This window comes from Quercus robur, chromosome 5, assembly GCF_932294415.1.
Source record: "Quercus robur chromosome 5, dhQueRobu3.1, whole genome shotgun sequence".
In the NCBI taxonomy this organism is placed as follows: Eukaryota; Viridiplantae; Streptophyta; class Magnoliopsida; order Fagales; family Fagaceae; genus Quercus; species Quercus robur.
In genome coordinates this window covers 16,490,987-16,505,672 of record NC_065538.1, presented here as the reverse complement: position 1 = coordinate 16,505,672, position 14,686 = coordinate 16,490,987, and the positions used below count along the sequence as shown (strand labels likewise).

The 14,686-nt window shown below is 29.9% G+C and overlaps 1 protein-coding gene across 2 annotated transcripts; it reads right to left on the bottom strand.

Annotated features, from left to right (window-relative positions):
• Positions 1-2,830: 2,830 nt before the first annotated feature.
• Positions 2,831-14,036, bottom strand: LOC126725285 (putative cysteine-rich receptor-like protein kinase 12). Of its 2 annotated transcripts, none has more exons than XM_050429850.1 (9): positions 13,779-14,036; positions 11,739-12,291; positions 9,238-9,731; positions 5,322-5,459; positions 5,015-5,226; positions 3,890-4,100; positions 3,538-3,775; positions 3,281-3,431; positions 2,831-3,192 (listed from the first exon to the last, which is right to left on the bottom strand). In XM_050429850.1, the coding sequence occupies exons 1-9, from the start codon at positions 13,933-13,935 to the stop codon at positions 2,878-2,880; spliced, it is 2,469 nt and encodes an 822-aa protein (XP_050285807.1). In that variant the 5' UTR covers positions 13,936-14,036; the 3' UTR covers positions 2,831-2,877. The 2 variants fall into 2 exon arrangements, with proteins under 2 accessions (XP_050285807.1, XP_050285808.1); XM_050429851.1 differs by having other exon boundaries at positions 3,538-3,721.
• Between the last annotated feature and the right edge of the window lie 650 nt (positions 14,037-14,686).

Below are 14,686 nucleotides of genomic sequence, written 5' to 3'. Positions count from 1 at the left end.
CCTAGTCAATAACGTCCAAACATTTTGGTAGTGGTAAACTTCTATTTTGTTACTTTAAAGTTTCATTAATTTCAATTGGATTGAAATTTTTTAAAATGTGTCGAAAGCCTTCTAAGTATGAGCCCCAAAATTCACCAAAAAAAAGATAATTTTAACACCGAACATATGAAAATTTTACCTATTACTCGCTGATTCGGATCATTAATAGTGATAAGGCCTGTAATTGTCGATAAGTTAACACATCTTTCTCCCCCTCAAAAAAAAAAAAAAAAAAAAAAAAAAAAAAAAAAACATATCTTTCTTAAATGAACATAGTCCCTACTAGAAATCCTTCTACATTTGAAAATATATAGAAAAAAAAAAAAAAAAATACCATCATGTCTATCCCTAAATGAACATACATTTGTAAATGACTAGTGTATCTATCTAGGATCTGAAAGCTCAATATTGCAAATAACTTGAGCTTGTTTAGACTCCTAATTTTCATTATGGCTTGATTAATAGTATGCTTAACACACTTGATGCAGAATATACGTGATTAGCAAATTAATTAATCGAAGCACTCAACAATTGCATGGATGAACAAATAAGTGCAAGCTAAAATGGAAAGGGCAACGGATAAAAGAATAGCAAATCCAAGATAACATAGCGATGTGTTATCAAAGAGGAAACAGAAGAACTCAGCAAAATATCTATCCGTGACCCTCCAAGTCGAAATGATCCACTAGTGAATATATTGGAGTACAAGGATACCAAAAAGTCCCTTCAAGCCTAATTAACCCAAAGTAATTGAGCCCTCCAAACTCCAACTACCAATGGACTTCTTGGAGTCTTGTCTTCACTAGCTTCTCGGATCCTGCAATACCGCTCGATTGCATTGCCAAGCCTCATTGGCTTATTTTGGCAAATATTAATACTTCTCAAGCTCTGAAACACTCTCTACATTATGAATAGGTGAGTTATGTTTGGGTACAAATCTCCTCTCAATGGTATAACAATGGGAGAAGAGAGGAGAAGAGACTAAGGATTTCTCTCTTAAGGATGTGTAGCTCTTTCTAACAAGGTGGGTGTGTTGTAGAAACCTTTCTAGGGTTTTCTTCTAAATAGCCTCCTTACAATTTTGTGGGTAATGAGAGTATATATAGTATGAGTGAAGGGCATAAGAGTCACACTTAAAATCCCAACTGTCAGTGCATTTCGCGAATCATCTTGCGAGCCAAATCGTGAGATGAGTTATAAAACTCATTGACTCTTCAACTTCCGGCATGTGCTCTTCATGTGACCTTTAACTATTTTGATCAGATTTTCACTAAATTAATACTAAACCTATTACAATTAAATCCCACAAAATACAAGGAAATAAATTAATGGAATTAAAACATTTTTTGTCATGAGATAAAGTCAACATAAATGTAATGTGAAAAACCATAACTTAACAGGATCCATCCCTGAAATTGTAACATCATTGATAGAAATGCTTTCCATCTTCCTTTTGGCTACCACAGGCTCTTCTATGACTGTTTTCATGAAAAAAGCTGGTTGTTTTTAGGTAGGTAGTCACAAGGATAGACCCAAGATTTCAAGTTATGAGCCCCCCCCCCCCCCCCCCCCCCACGAAAAAAAAAAAAAAGTCTAAATGAACAATAAAGAGTCAATTTCATAGTGGAGGTTGTTTCGGTTTAATTAAATGAATGATATATTTTGATTCCGATTAGTACCAATATATTATTTCAGAGTTATCAATATATATATATATATATATAAAATAATTTTAATAAATCACTAAACGGAATTTAAAATATTTTTTTTTAATGATATCTCAACCACCCACCAACAATTTTATTAACTCTTTCTCTAAACTCCCTTATTCAAATGTTAAAACTTAAGCCTTCACATGCCTACTTTAGTCTACGTACTGTGGTTAGCATTCCTTTTGATTATGTTTTATCTCTTTTTTATTTATTATCATTATTTTTTTTTGCTTTCAATTTTATTTCCTACACGTTTTGCTTTCTTTAATTCTTGTTACTTTGCTTCAATTTATTGCCTTGACGGAAGACTCATCAGTACTCACTACTCAATTTCACGTGAGGGTAGCTATCTTTAATGCATTTGAATTCAATGGTGTAATTAGTTTAAAGACACCCAAAACAAAACAATAATAAAATAAAAGAAACAAAATGCTAAATAAGATACTGACTGAGCTAGAGAGAGAGAGAAATGAAGAAGGTGCAAAACAGTGGCCAGAGAAAACCAAAAAGAAGAGGTGCGCAGCAAAGAAAACACAACGATGAAGAAGAGGTAAGATCGTGATAAGAGAGAGGAATTGGATCCTGAAATTTAGGGGAGAAATCTTATCTTAGGTGGGGGAAAAATCACAATTTTCTGACTTTCTTTGCTTCGGCCCGCTGTCTTAGGTTAAGGATTTACATAGGTTCGGAATAGGCTAAATATTTTTTATTTTTATTGTTACTCAAAAAAAAAAAAAATTTATTATTTAGGCTTTTATTTATTTAAAGGATTAAAGATTATGTTTGAGGGGCCAAAATTATTTTTTGAGAAATACTACGTGACGAGTTGTTATTGACAGGTAAGAAAGTAATGTTAATGGTTGGCCTAGTTTAAAACCTGTAACAACTAGTCACATATAATTCCTTGTAAAATTATTATAAAAGTACTGTGGATGTACATTATTCTATTTTTGTTGAACCCAAATTCTTGAGATTCTCAAGTTGGGTGGTCAATAACTTTTTGTAGAGTAGATAAAACAGTTTAGTTTAAAACAAATTGTTTATATAAAATATATTTTTGCAAGAATGATTTTTTTTTTTTTTTTGGTCAAGTCAGGGTGGTCTTGTAACCACCCTTGCTTAGTATTTATCTTGCTTTCATCTCTGAAATTGTAACATCATTTATGGAACAATTTTCTGGCTTAATTTCAGAAACCTCTAATGGTTTTTCTTGAACAATGTTGATAAGATATGCAGGTTGTTTTGGAGGAAGGAGTTGAACAGTTTCACTTGAAAGCATAGTTGCAACATCTAGCATGGTAGGTCTATCTGTTGCTTGGTCTTGTACGCATAAAAGACCAACATGAATGCATCTCAATATTTCAGATGAAGGGGATGACTCATCTATTATTGTTGGGTCTATTAGCTCCAAACCTTTCCCTTCATTCCATAACTGCCATGCCTGATACGAGACCAGTTGTACACACAATGTTAATTATTATATTCAAAATCTCGTGTATAAATTTAGAAGAGTTAATTGAGAAACTTACATATCCTATAAGGTTGAGTGGATATTCAGAGTAATAGCAACTATTATTTTTCTTGCTGCTCACAATTTCCAATAGTAGGACTCCATAGCTGAATACATCAATTTTTATTGAAAGAACACCATTCATGGCATACTCTGGAGACATATAACCACTGAAATAATAATTGACCAATAAAATTTAGTGTATGAATAAGCACATATATGCATACACTCAAATAGAATTAAATTTTGCTTACTTGAAATGCAATGAATACTTACTATGTTCCAACAATTCTATTTGTGTTTTCTTCTAATCCTTTCAACCCAAATATTCTAGCCAAGCCAAAGTCAGAAATTTTTGGATTCATATCCTCATCAAGCAAAATATTGCTTGCTTTTAAGTCTCGGTGAATTACTCTTAGTCTTGAATATTTGTGAAGATAAAGAAGTCCTTGAGCAATGCCTTCAATGATGTTGAAGCGTTTTTTCCAATTTAATAAAGACTTTTTAGTAGAATCTGACTCAAAGTAGAAAATAATTGCAAGCAAATGATAAGTAATAATTGATTGCATATAATAGAAAAACAAATATCCAATAAGAAAATTTTCCTTGTAATGAACATACACCCTACCAAAGAGGAAGAAGTCTAAGCTTTTGTTGGGCATGTACTCATAGATTAGAATTTTTTCTTCTTGCTGAATGCAAAGCCCTAACAATCTTACAAGATTTGTGTGTTGGAGTTTGGCAATAAGAATAGCTTCATTCTTGAACTCTACCAATCCCTGTCCAGAACTTCTTGAGAGTCTCTTTATTGCTATTTTCTGCCCATCATATAATTCACCCTGAAAATATATTTCAATAGTGAAATCTCACTTACATTATCTTAAATCAGTTTCCATTTTTATTATTTAATTTTCTATCAAGATTCTACCTTGCCCTTGGCCAAAACTCTAGTTCTTAAGTTCAAATTTTGCACCAGAAAAATAAATAAAGAGAGCATTGGGTCAAGGTGGTACATTTAGTTTGAATAATAGTTAGATGGTGTAAATTCTTAGATTTCTGCATAAGCTTTGTGTATGGTTGATAATTTATAATAGTATTAAAATATATTGTCTTGATTTCAAACCTTATTTCCACTATCCATCATACCACCCATTTAAAAAACTTAAAAATCATTTAATTGTTTAATCATATTCAAATTTAATCATACACACAAATTGTGTGACGCTCGAAGAAAATGCTAATCACATCTGCACTTACACCTCAAAAATACTAGTCAAGTTGTAATTAGGACTCCTTGTAATTACTTGTAAATTGAACATCTATCTTGCAAAAAACTTGATATGCGACTCAGACTATGGCCACATAACACAACTCAAAAAATCTAATCAAATCAAATCCACACAATTTGGGATATAACAATCTCCCTCACTTAAATTTTTGATGACCTTATCAAGGCCCACATTGTATTGCAATGACCCTAAGCCACATGATGTTATGAAGTTTACTTAGTTTCTTTGATATCATGTGTAACAACTTGAGAAAAGCACTAGCCACATCTACTTAATTTGACACTCCAAAATGGTTAGTTAAGTTGCAATCGAGGCTCCAGATACCGAAGATCCACTTTGTAAAGACTCAATATGCGACTCATCACACACCCAGACAATACAAACTTAAACAATTTAATCCAATCAAATCAGCACAATTTGGTGTATCTCACACACACCCATATAGAGAGAGAGAGAGAGAGAACCTTATAAACTGGTCCAAAACCACCTTCTCCTAATTTATATTTAGTTGAAAAATTCCTTGTGGCAGCAGAAATGGTTTCAAAGCTGAAGATTTGCAATTCATGGCTATCTTGCCTATCATTATTTCGTTTCTTCACTTTGTCACGTACAGTGGACGATATTGCATTACCTCTAAGTTCTTGTAGAAGTATCTTTTGTTTCTTCTTTCTCTCCCCTAATTAACAAATATGCAAAATATAATTTGAAAATTTTTTGTTGCTTTATCATCAATAATATATCCAAAATATCTATGGTAAGAATATCAATTACCTTCAGCTATGTGTTTTTTCACTTTTGCATAGCATAATAAGCACAACAAGGCGATGATGATTCCCCCTACTGCCACAATGAGCCATATCCACCACTTATTTGCTCGCCACCTGTTCGTACTTACGTCCGTATCGCCATCTATGATTAGTCATATAGAGAAATTATGTTATATGACTTCTAATACTAATATACAATTATATAGTGAAAGAATGACATGTACAACTCAAAATTTAATTTTAAAACAAACAATTATAGTAGATTGTTAAAATAATATAAAATAAAATAGCAAAATAAATTTCAAACTTATAAAAACTCTTACTGTGTTCTATATAACATAATGGAAAATCAAAAGTGTAAAAATAATATTAAAAAAAAAAAAGAGTCATTTACTTGTTGCAACTACACCACGTATGGCAAAAGTTATATTATGTAATATATGATATAATATGATTTGGATATGAACCTGTAGTGGTGATCGCTCCAGGAGTACATATCTATATATATATATATATATATATATATTAGGCTGGGGGTCCAATCTAAGGATATTAAGTAGTTCTAGAATGGATAAACACCTTCCTAAGAATCCATGTTAGTAAGTAAAGAAATGAAGTCTGATCATGATCATCCCAGAAGGCAATTCGAGGAAGAGTGCTTCCTCGGCTGAGTAAAGCCGAGGTCAAAAGGGGCGGTCTAACATCAAGAGCAATGTTCTGAACGATTCCACTAATGAAGATAAGTATCAAGAAGAAGCAAGAGAGATGGAGGATATGAAATATCTAAAGGGAAAGCTGCTACCACCATATTAAATGCTCTGCAGCTAACTCTCTAGTCGCATTAACGAAAAAGTGATACATGAACAGGAAATTTCAACCTTACAGCTACTATCCAAAGACTTCAAGAAGGTGCTGATGAGACAAGAATCAACACCAACAATCTAGTCTACATGTGGAGGGTAGAGATGAAAAAAGAGGATGGTATAAAATAGAAAGAAAACCCTAAGGGGAAGGGATCAGGAAATTAAGAGAAAAACACTGTAGCAATCAAGAATTAAACTTGTAATCAAACTTGAGAGAAATATATAAAAATTGATCTCCTCGGACTGTGCCGATGACGATTTTCTTCAGATTAAACTAGTCTATTTTCATTTTCTTGTCATCTGAATCCACTTTATTTGTTGTCAAACTTATTAAAGCTGAGTTTTCTAACCCACTCTGTACAAATTCATAATTGTATTGGACTCTTTGGGCCTAAGTTCATCCATCCTTTAGGCTTGGAAACCAAATTGTGTCCTTACAAAACCTGTATAATGTTAATTTTATAGTAAATTTTGATGACAACAGTTGATATTATTATATAATTTCACAATTCTTATATTGCAATTGTACAATAATGGTCTTATAATTTCACCTAGAATGATTTTTTTTTTTTTTTTTTTTTTGGTATACCTTTAGATAGGTTTTAGTCACAATTTAAGTGAATATTGGTTAATTTTAGTTAATAGTTACTCACTAAGTGCGAGGATTTAATTGATTTAAAATTTAATGATTTTAATTAATATGTTTTATAATTTAAGGTTTAATTAGAAACCACTCCAAAAATTCAAAACAATTATATAATTTAAATAAAGGGAATTAACTTGGCTTAAAGAGAATATAACCACTTGTCATAGAGAAAATATTACCACTTTACATGACCAGACTTCTAGTTTGCTATTTTTATTATATTGTTGTACTAGTTACTAACTCATGTAATGTACGAGAAAGTTCTATAAAAGATTTTATACATGATAAATATTTTGTTTATAAATATAATAAATAAAGCAGTCAATAGAGAGTTTTTATAGAAATAACTTACCTAGTTTAGTTATAATTTACTTAGAAAAGATCAAAAGAAGTTAATTAGAATTTTTCTAGTGTTGGGTGCTTTGTCCAAAAATATGGTGAATTCTAATTAGTTTAAACAAACATAGTTGAATACTATTTGAAACTCTAAAAACCAAACTAAAAGTTATATATCAGAATGATGATGTGGAAAGTGGTAAATCTTCAAAAGATTTTGTCACTACATTAAAAAAAGTTAACAAAAAATCAAAAGTTTTCATTTTATAGTTTAACAATATTTGCTAACTAGTGAAGTGTAGGAGAAAGTTTGACAATATTTATATATATAATAAATTTTTAAATGATAAGTATTAATATCTACAAAGTCAAATTAGAGAATTTGTAAAAATAAAAAATAAAAAAAAACAGAGACAAAATATTACCTAATAGAATTAAAATTTGTACTCAAGATCAAACCTAATTTAACCAAATTTATTTAATGCTGAGATGCTTTATCCAAACAGACAATAATTTTAATTATCTCACTTATAAATTCTAATTATTAGATAAAAGTAACATGCTTTTTTTAACCAAAAGAATTTTCAACTCTAAAAACAAAATTATATATATAAGTTGAGCACGAAGTAATTAGACTTACCAATTGCTGAATTAAGGAAGTACATGTCCGTGTCACAACAATTCCCCAATAATAATTTTCTTTCACTTATGCTTCATTCTTTGTAATAAAATTTGTAACACTTTTGATATATTTTTTCTTTGAATGATTGAGAATATATATTAGATTTACCTGTATATGATTGTAAAGAAATGCGCTACAAAAAGGGGAAAGTATCACAGATGAATTGTCGAATTTGGTTGTGGAACTAAATACTAAATAGTATGCTTTGCTCTAGTAAATCTGATATTCTCAACTATTTCAAAGAACGAAGCACCTAGAATCTCAACTATTTCAAAGAATGAAACATTTACATAATTGATGGCCATAAGCCTAAAAATATATGCAGATTTCGGATGATTCACAATCCACTAAAGCCAGGAAAAAAAAAAAAACTTATTACAATTATTCAACTCTAATTAAGAAATCAACTGTATATTTATATGTTTTTGCACTATAATTAGATTATTATCATTCAGGATAAAAAGTGAAGAGGGATTAGAATATTTGTTGTACAATATGACGTCAACGAAGGAATAGAAAAATCCAAAATTGTCAAATATGTCTCTTCTTCTTCCGTCCTCTTTTTTTTTTTTTTTTTTGGTTTTCTACTACCATAACTTTTGTATTACAACTTTTTTAGCTCATCAATTAAAATTTTTAAGTTTTAGTTTTTTGTAGCATAAAATTATTCAAAAAAATTGAGTTTATGGATTGAATATATATAAATATATATATATATATATATATATAAAAGGTTGAGTTCAACTTATATATGGTGTAATTCTAAGAAATTTTACACTATCTAAAAACTTTATACCAAAATTCATATTCTTAAAATCTCACAGTTTGATTACATATTTCATATATATTCTTTAGTATATATTTTGTTTAAATGTCAACAACAACAACAACAACAACAACAACAAAAAAAAAAAAAAAAAAAAAAAAAAAAAAAAAAATTCATGTTTTAGGAGAAAGGAATAATTCAATACCATATGAAGATAATTGATTTTATTTATCTTATGAACTTTTTAATTCTATATGTAATTTTTCAATAAATAACTTCTTAACATTAAGAATTTTATTTCTTAACATTATGAATTTAATCAGATATTATTCTTTCATACAAAGATTGTATAAAACTCAATAGGAAATTGTCATACAATGAGTGTTTAAAGATTTCACTTCTATACTAAAAAGAAAAATAGAATTATACTTTTTATATTGGTTTTTATGACAAACCTATATTCTCATCTATGACAAACCTATCATTTGTTCGCTCATGTATTTCTCAATGTTTCCGTTCAGCTTTTGTTTTGTTTAGCTCAAATCAGAATAAATTTCTATCAACCTCAAACTTTTAATACTTTAAAAAGGAAAAAAAGAAAGAGAATAATTAGATAAAGGTACTTACCATCTCTTGAGTTGGTTGGTTCGTGTAGATCAGACTGAGGAATTACGTTGTGAAGCTCAAACGCGTTGAGGATGGGAGGAAGGTCAGACCGCGTTGTTGCACTAATAACAAATCTAAAATGGCCTTCGATTCTCCGATTGAGACATATGGACAGTGGCTTTAAATGGTCAAGCGTTATTGGCTCTGAGGTATAGGTATCGGTTCCCCCATACACAGAAATAATGAATTCTCTTTTCTTTCCTTGCGTAAGTTTTGAAATTCCAGCAAAGTGAAAGCAAAAACACATGTTTCCAGTGTTATAAATGGGCAGGCTATCATAAATTAAGGAATTATCACCATTAGATGGCTGGACAGCAGTTCTCAATACTTCTGGTGGTAGTCGATAACTATCATTGTTGTTCTGTGTGTCAATATCTGAGGAGGTATTGATCGGAACTGAGTTTGGCCACTTAATATAAGGATACCATATGCGATCATAAACATCGTTCTTGTACCTTAGATAGGACATGGAAAAGTTGATTGTCTCAGAGACGAGACATTTTAAAAAACAGTGTTCAAATTTGACATAATATGAACAATATATACAGGGAAAAATATAAGAAACAGTGAAACAATATTTTCAAAATAATATCAAGTATTATCAAGGCTTTTAATAAAAATTTATAATTTTGTTTAAATTTATATCAACAATATATATATATATATATATATATATTTATATAATATTATAGAATAACCATTTTTGTAGATAATTACAATATGCTGTTAATTCCATAGCTTGAACATTTTCCTCCTCTAAACCCACAAGTACTTGTGCATCTCAATTTACTTTTTTTCCTTCATATAATTCTTTAATTTTAGGAGTATTTAGGTCATATGTTCATAAAAACATATAAGTATTAATGACTCTCTTTATTTATTATTTATTTTTATCTTAGATAGAATTCAACTTTAAACTAATCTAAAATGTATGTGTGTATGAATCTCTTTCTTGAAGACTTAAATCGTGACTTTTACCCCCCATATTCCATAAGTATTATAATAATACTCATTTAAAGTATTACTGTCTCTTTTTTTATTCTTCTAATTTTTAGTTTGTTTTTTGCCAAATATATAACTCATCATTTTAGGAGTATTTAGAGCATATGTTTATGAAAATATTGAAGTAAGCAAATCTCTTTAGAAAAGTTATTTTTATTTCCTAAAAAAAAATTCATTTCTTTTTAGGCTTTCAACTGATTTTCATTTTACATGTACTGTTTTTGCTTTAGGGATATATGAATACATACTTTTTTTCTTCATTTTTTTTTTTATAGAAAAAATGCTATGAATTTTATGGTTAAAAATTTGGGACATTCTATTTTTGTCATCTATTAATATATATTTTCTCTTAATTTTTATTATTATAATATTTCTCTTATATTACACTACATAGGTGAAACTATATTAAAGTGACATAACTGGTCTCTTAGAAAAATTTTCGAACTCCACCACTGCCCGGGAATGTTTTAGCCAACAATAAATAAATAGAAGCCAAAGATAGAGAGGGAAGAATGAAGATGAGAAGAATTTTCAAATAGTGTTAAGTGACTTTAGTGGGAAGAGAACAAATTGAATATTTTTAAAAGTTTTGATATAGTTAGCTTTGAGCCAAACCTCAGGTATAGTTTTTGTACTTTGACATTTTAAATAAAAAGAAAATCAAAGAACAAAATTGTAATTGATTTACCCGATAAATTTCTCTTGTTGACCTGTGGTTGAGCCTAGGTCTTTTTTTTTTTCTCTTTTTTTTTTTTAAGAAAAAATGCTATGAATTTTAAGGTAAAAAATTTGGGACATATTCTATTTTTGTCATTCATCAATATATACTAGCTTGTAACTCCATTCATCAATATTTATTTATTTATTATTGTGAAGCACTTTTTTTTTTTTAATATTCATTTACTCTAAACTCTTTGATTTTTGTACTTAATAACTCACCTACATAAATATTTATAATGTTGTCCCACATTTGATTCTAAAATTAAGAGATAAAACTTTTTAAGAATAAATAATTTAGGACACATGGTATAAAATTGGAACTCTAATTTGGAATTATAATTTAAATTTCTCTCAGCTTCACTTATTATCATATATATATATATATATATATAGATATTCTTGTAATTTTTATTATTATAATATTTCTCTTATATTACGCTGCATAGGTTAAGGCATATTAAAGTGACATAACTTGTCTCTCGGAAAAATTTTCTAACTCCACCACCTGTGAGGGAGTGTTTAACCAACAATAAATAAATAGAAGCTGAAGATAGAGAAAGAAGAATGAAGATCAGAAGAATTTTCAAATAGTGTTAAAGTGACTTTAGTGTGTAGAGAACAAAATGAATATTTTTAAAAGTTTTGATATAGTTAGGTTTGAGCCAAGCCTCGGGTTAGTTTTTGTAATTCGACATTTTAAATAAAAAGAAAATCAAAGAACAAAATTATGATTGATTTACCTGATAAACTTATATTGATCTGTGGCTGTGCCCAGGACATATCGCCAGCTATTTGTTAACGTTCCAAAGTCAAATGGATAAAGGGACTTGTCCAAAGGACGTAATTCCAAGGCAGAAATAAAAGGTATTCCATACCCAGTGTTTATCAAACATACGTATATGATGTCTGACGTGGGAGCATGAATCACATCGAAAAGATATGTAGAATATACCTCAGCGATATATGTTGTCTTCTTATAATTAACCCCGACATACACGTCGAACTTTGGAATTTTATTCTTCTTGTCATAATTTCCATAATAAAAGAAAAAATTAATGAGATAGTTACTATTTTTGCCTTGTTCAGGTTTCAAAGTGTAACAATTCCTTTTTCCTTGTGGAAAGCTTCTCAGGTTTCTTGTTTGCCGCCCACCATCCGGATATGGATAGTAGTTCTCGGGGGATATGTTGGAATTTGTCCCAGTATCTATAAAACCTGTATCTGACTTGTAGAATATACCAGAGACATCATCCAAGTAATCTTCGGTAGCCCCACAATCGATGCTTATGAATCCTAGATATATAATGCCAAAGAAGAGATATATTTAGAACACACCAATCAATATGGAAAAGTCAAGAAGAATTTGAGTTTGAAATTCAAAATAATTAAATTTTTTTTTAAAAAAATTGGGATTGATTATGAACCTACCCTTCCATATGCTTTTTGCGAAAATTTGCTATCCCTTTTAAGTTTTAAGCACGAACGAGTAAATCACAAAACTGCCCAACCTTAGCAGAGTTGAGGGTTTTGTGGTTGTCAAATTTCGAGGAACTTGGGCAGTTTTAAGCACTTAATTTTAAAAAATTATAATATTTTCATGGATAATTTTTTGGGTCATGTAACCATGGTATATAATGCCTCTCTTACATAATATCATAGTTACACTTAACACCATTTTCTCTTTTAGGGCCACTTTATTTTCTTAAAATGATAAAGTGATTTTCGGGTTGTCATTTGTATTTTGGTTTCCGCTACACGTGTTTAGATAGATAAGAAAAGAAACTAGCAACATTTATATATATGATCTTCTTGAACACGTATTACAGAGGTCCAATGACAAAAACAAGATTGTAGCATGTAGGCACATACTTTTAATCAATATTTTCAAGGAAAGGGGGAGGGGAGATGTAAAATAAATAAAAAGTTGGTAGGCACATGAAGGGAGTGCAATTTTTGAGTTGTGGCTGGTTCCAATGAAGTGAGTGTGTGATAGAGAGTTAGAAATTTTTATTTTGGTGAAAAATTCAATGTATATATAGTAAAGCTTTCTAATTTTTGAAAAATTTGAAGGAAAGTATATGATAAGAAACTATTCATATTCTGCTTCGCAATGGAGTCTCTCATCTCTAAAAAAATTAAGTATATATGTCTTGTAATTATAGTTGTAGCAATGTATAATATACAAATTACATTATATTGATGCAAAACTTTATTATTATTATTTTTAGATAAATTTATAATCAACATACAAAGTTACCAATGTGTTTTTTTTTTTTTTTTGGTGTGTTTTTTCAAAAAATAAAAAAATTGCAAGATCGTATGATCCGTGATCCAATCCAGTCTGACCCCCCAATGATTTGACATAGGATTCCAATTTTAACAAACTTGTGCTAATATGTGATATCTCTATCATTAAGTTGGTAAGATTGTTGAGTAGTTGTCAACATCCTTGTAAGTCAGTGGCATATTGTTAGAATTATGTGGTTAAATAATTAAAATTTTTCATTTTTCAATAGTTTAAGCTTTTGGAAGAGGAATTTAACATATATATATATATATAACCTACCCAAATTGTAAAATTTGGAAAAAAAAAAAAAAAAAACACTTAAAAAACTTAAAAAATCTCATGGGTGTATTCTTTCTACCATTTTATTAGAAGCAAAAATAAAATAAAATATTTATGGCTAGTTTCGGGAATATGTTCAAGCAAGCATGTCTAAAAGCTAGTTTCTGAAGAGGGAGATAGAGAACTGAATGAGGTTTCAAGATGAATGACATACCTGGAACATAATCAACAAGTTTTCTTCCAGCATGCTCATTGTCTCCTTTAGCTAGTTTCCAATTGCCAAGAATACCAATCACCAAAACAACCACACGCAATGCCTTCAGAATGAAAATTAATTCTAGGGCGTAATCCATGATGATCTTTATTGGCATATTATGCTCTACTCAAAAGGAAGATGTATATAGTATTTAAGGCACAAACTCTTAACTACATCGAGTACTTGTGTTACTAATAAACGACTATTCTTCTCCAAAAAAAAAAAACGACTTTTAGTCATTGTCAATTAATTGCCTGCTTTTATTCATAGGAAAGTGATAGAGGATGACTCTCCACTCATATATTTCTCTAATTTACCTTTTTTAACATATTACACAATATGTTATTATTGTTATGTGTCATATAGTTTAATTGAAATTTTTGTTTTTTCTAATGAAATTGTCGAAGTTCAAATCTCCCCATCTTAACGGTAGAGGAGTGGTTTCTACATTAGATGATATTGGACCTTCTGAAGAGGCAAGCCCAATCCCTGCTAAGAAAGAAAGATCATGAGCCCTATAAGTTGGAGTTTAGACCTTGGGGGATAATCTTGTACTCACTCACCGAAGCCTATTTGGCATAGCTCCATGGGTAGATTTACCAAGGATCTTAGTACCATCAAGTGTCCGAGGAAGAGCATGAATCCATGGAAAACATCATACAAAGAAAAATGAGAGAGAGAGAGAGAGAGAGAGAGAGAGAGAGAGAGAGAGAGAGAGAGAGAGAGAGAGAGAGAGAGAGAGAGAGAGAGAGAAATATCTTAAAGTGAATGTACCCTTGCTTTTGGAATTTTTTATCCTTGGCAAGCTTATTTTTAAGTTCTTTATCAATATAAAACTAGCATTATTCAAATCAAGTTCTTCTTCA

Bases quoted from the DNA above. Each gene is read 5' to 3' on its own strand.
- LOC126725285 (XM_050429850.1), bottom strand. From the start codon at position 13,935: ATGCCAATAAAGATCATCATGGATTACGCCCTAGAATTAATTTTCATT. The intron at 9,732-11,738 runs GTAAATCAATCA...GTCCTATCTAAG, and splicing joins GATCAATATAAGTTTATCAG to GTACAAGAACGATGTTTATG. The intron at 3,432-3,537 runs GTAAGTATTCAT...TTATTATTTCAG, and splicing joins AATAGAATTGTTGGAACATA to TGGTTATATGTCTCCAGAGT.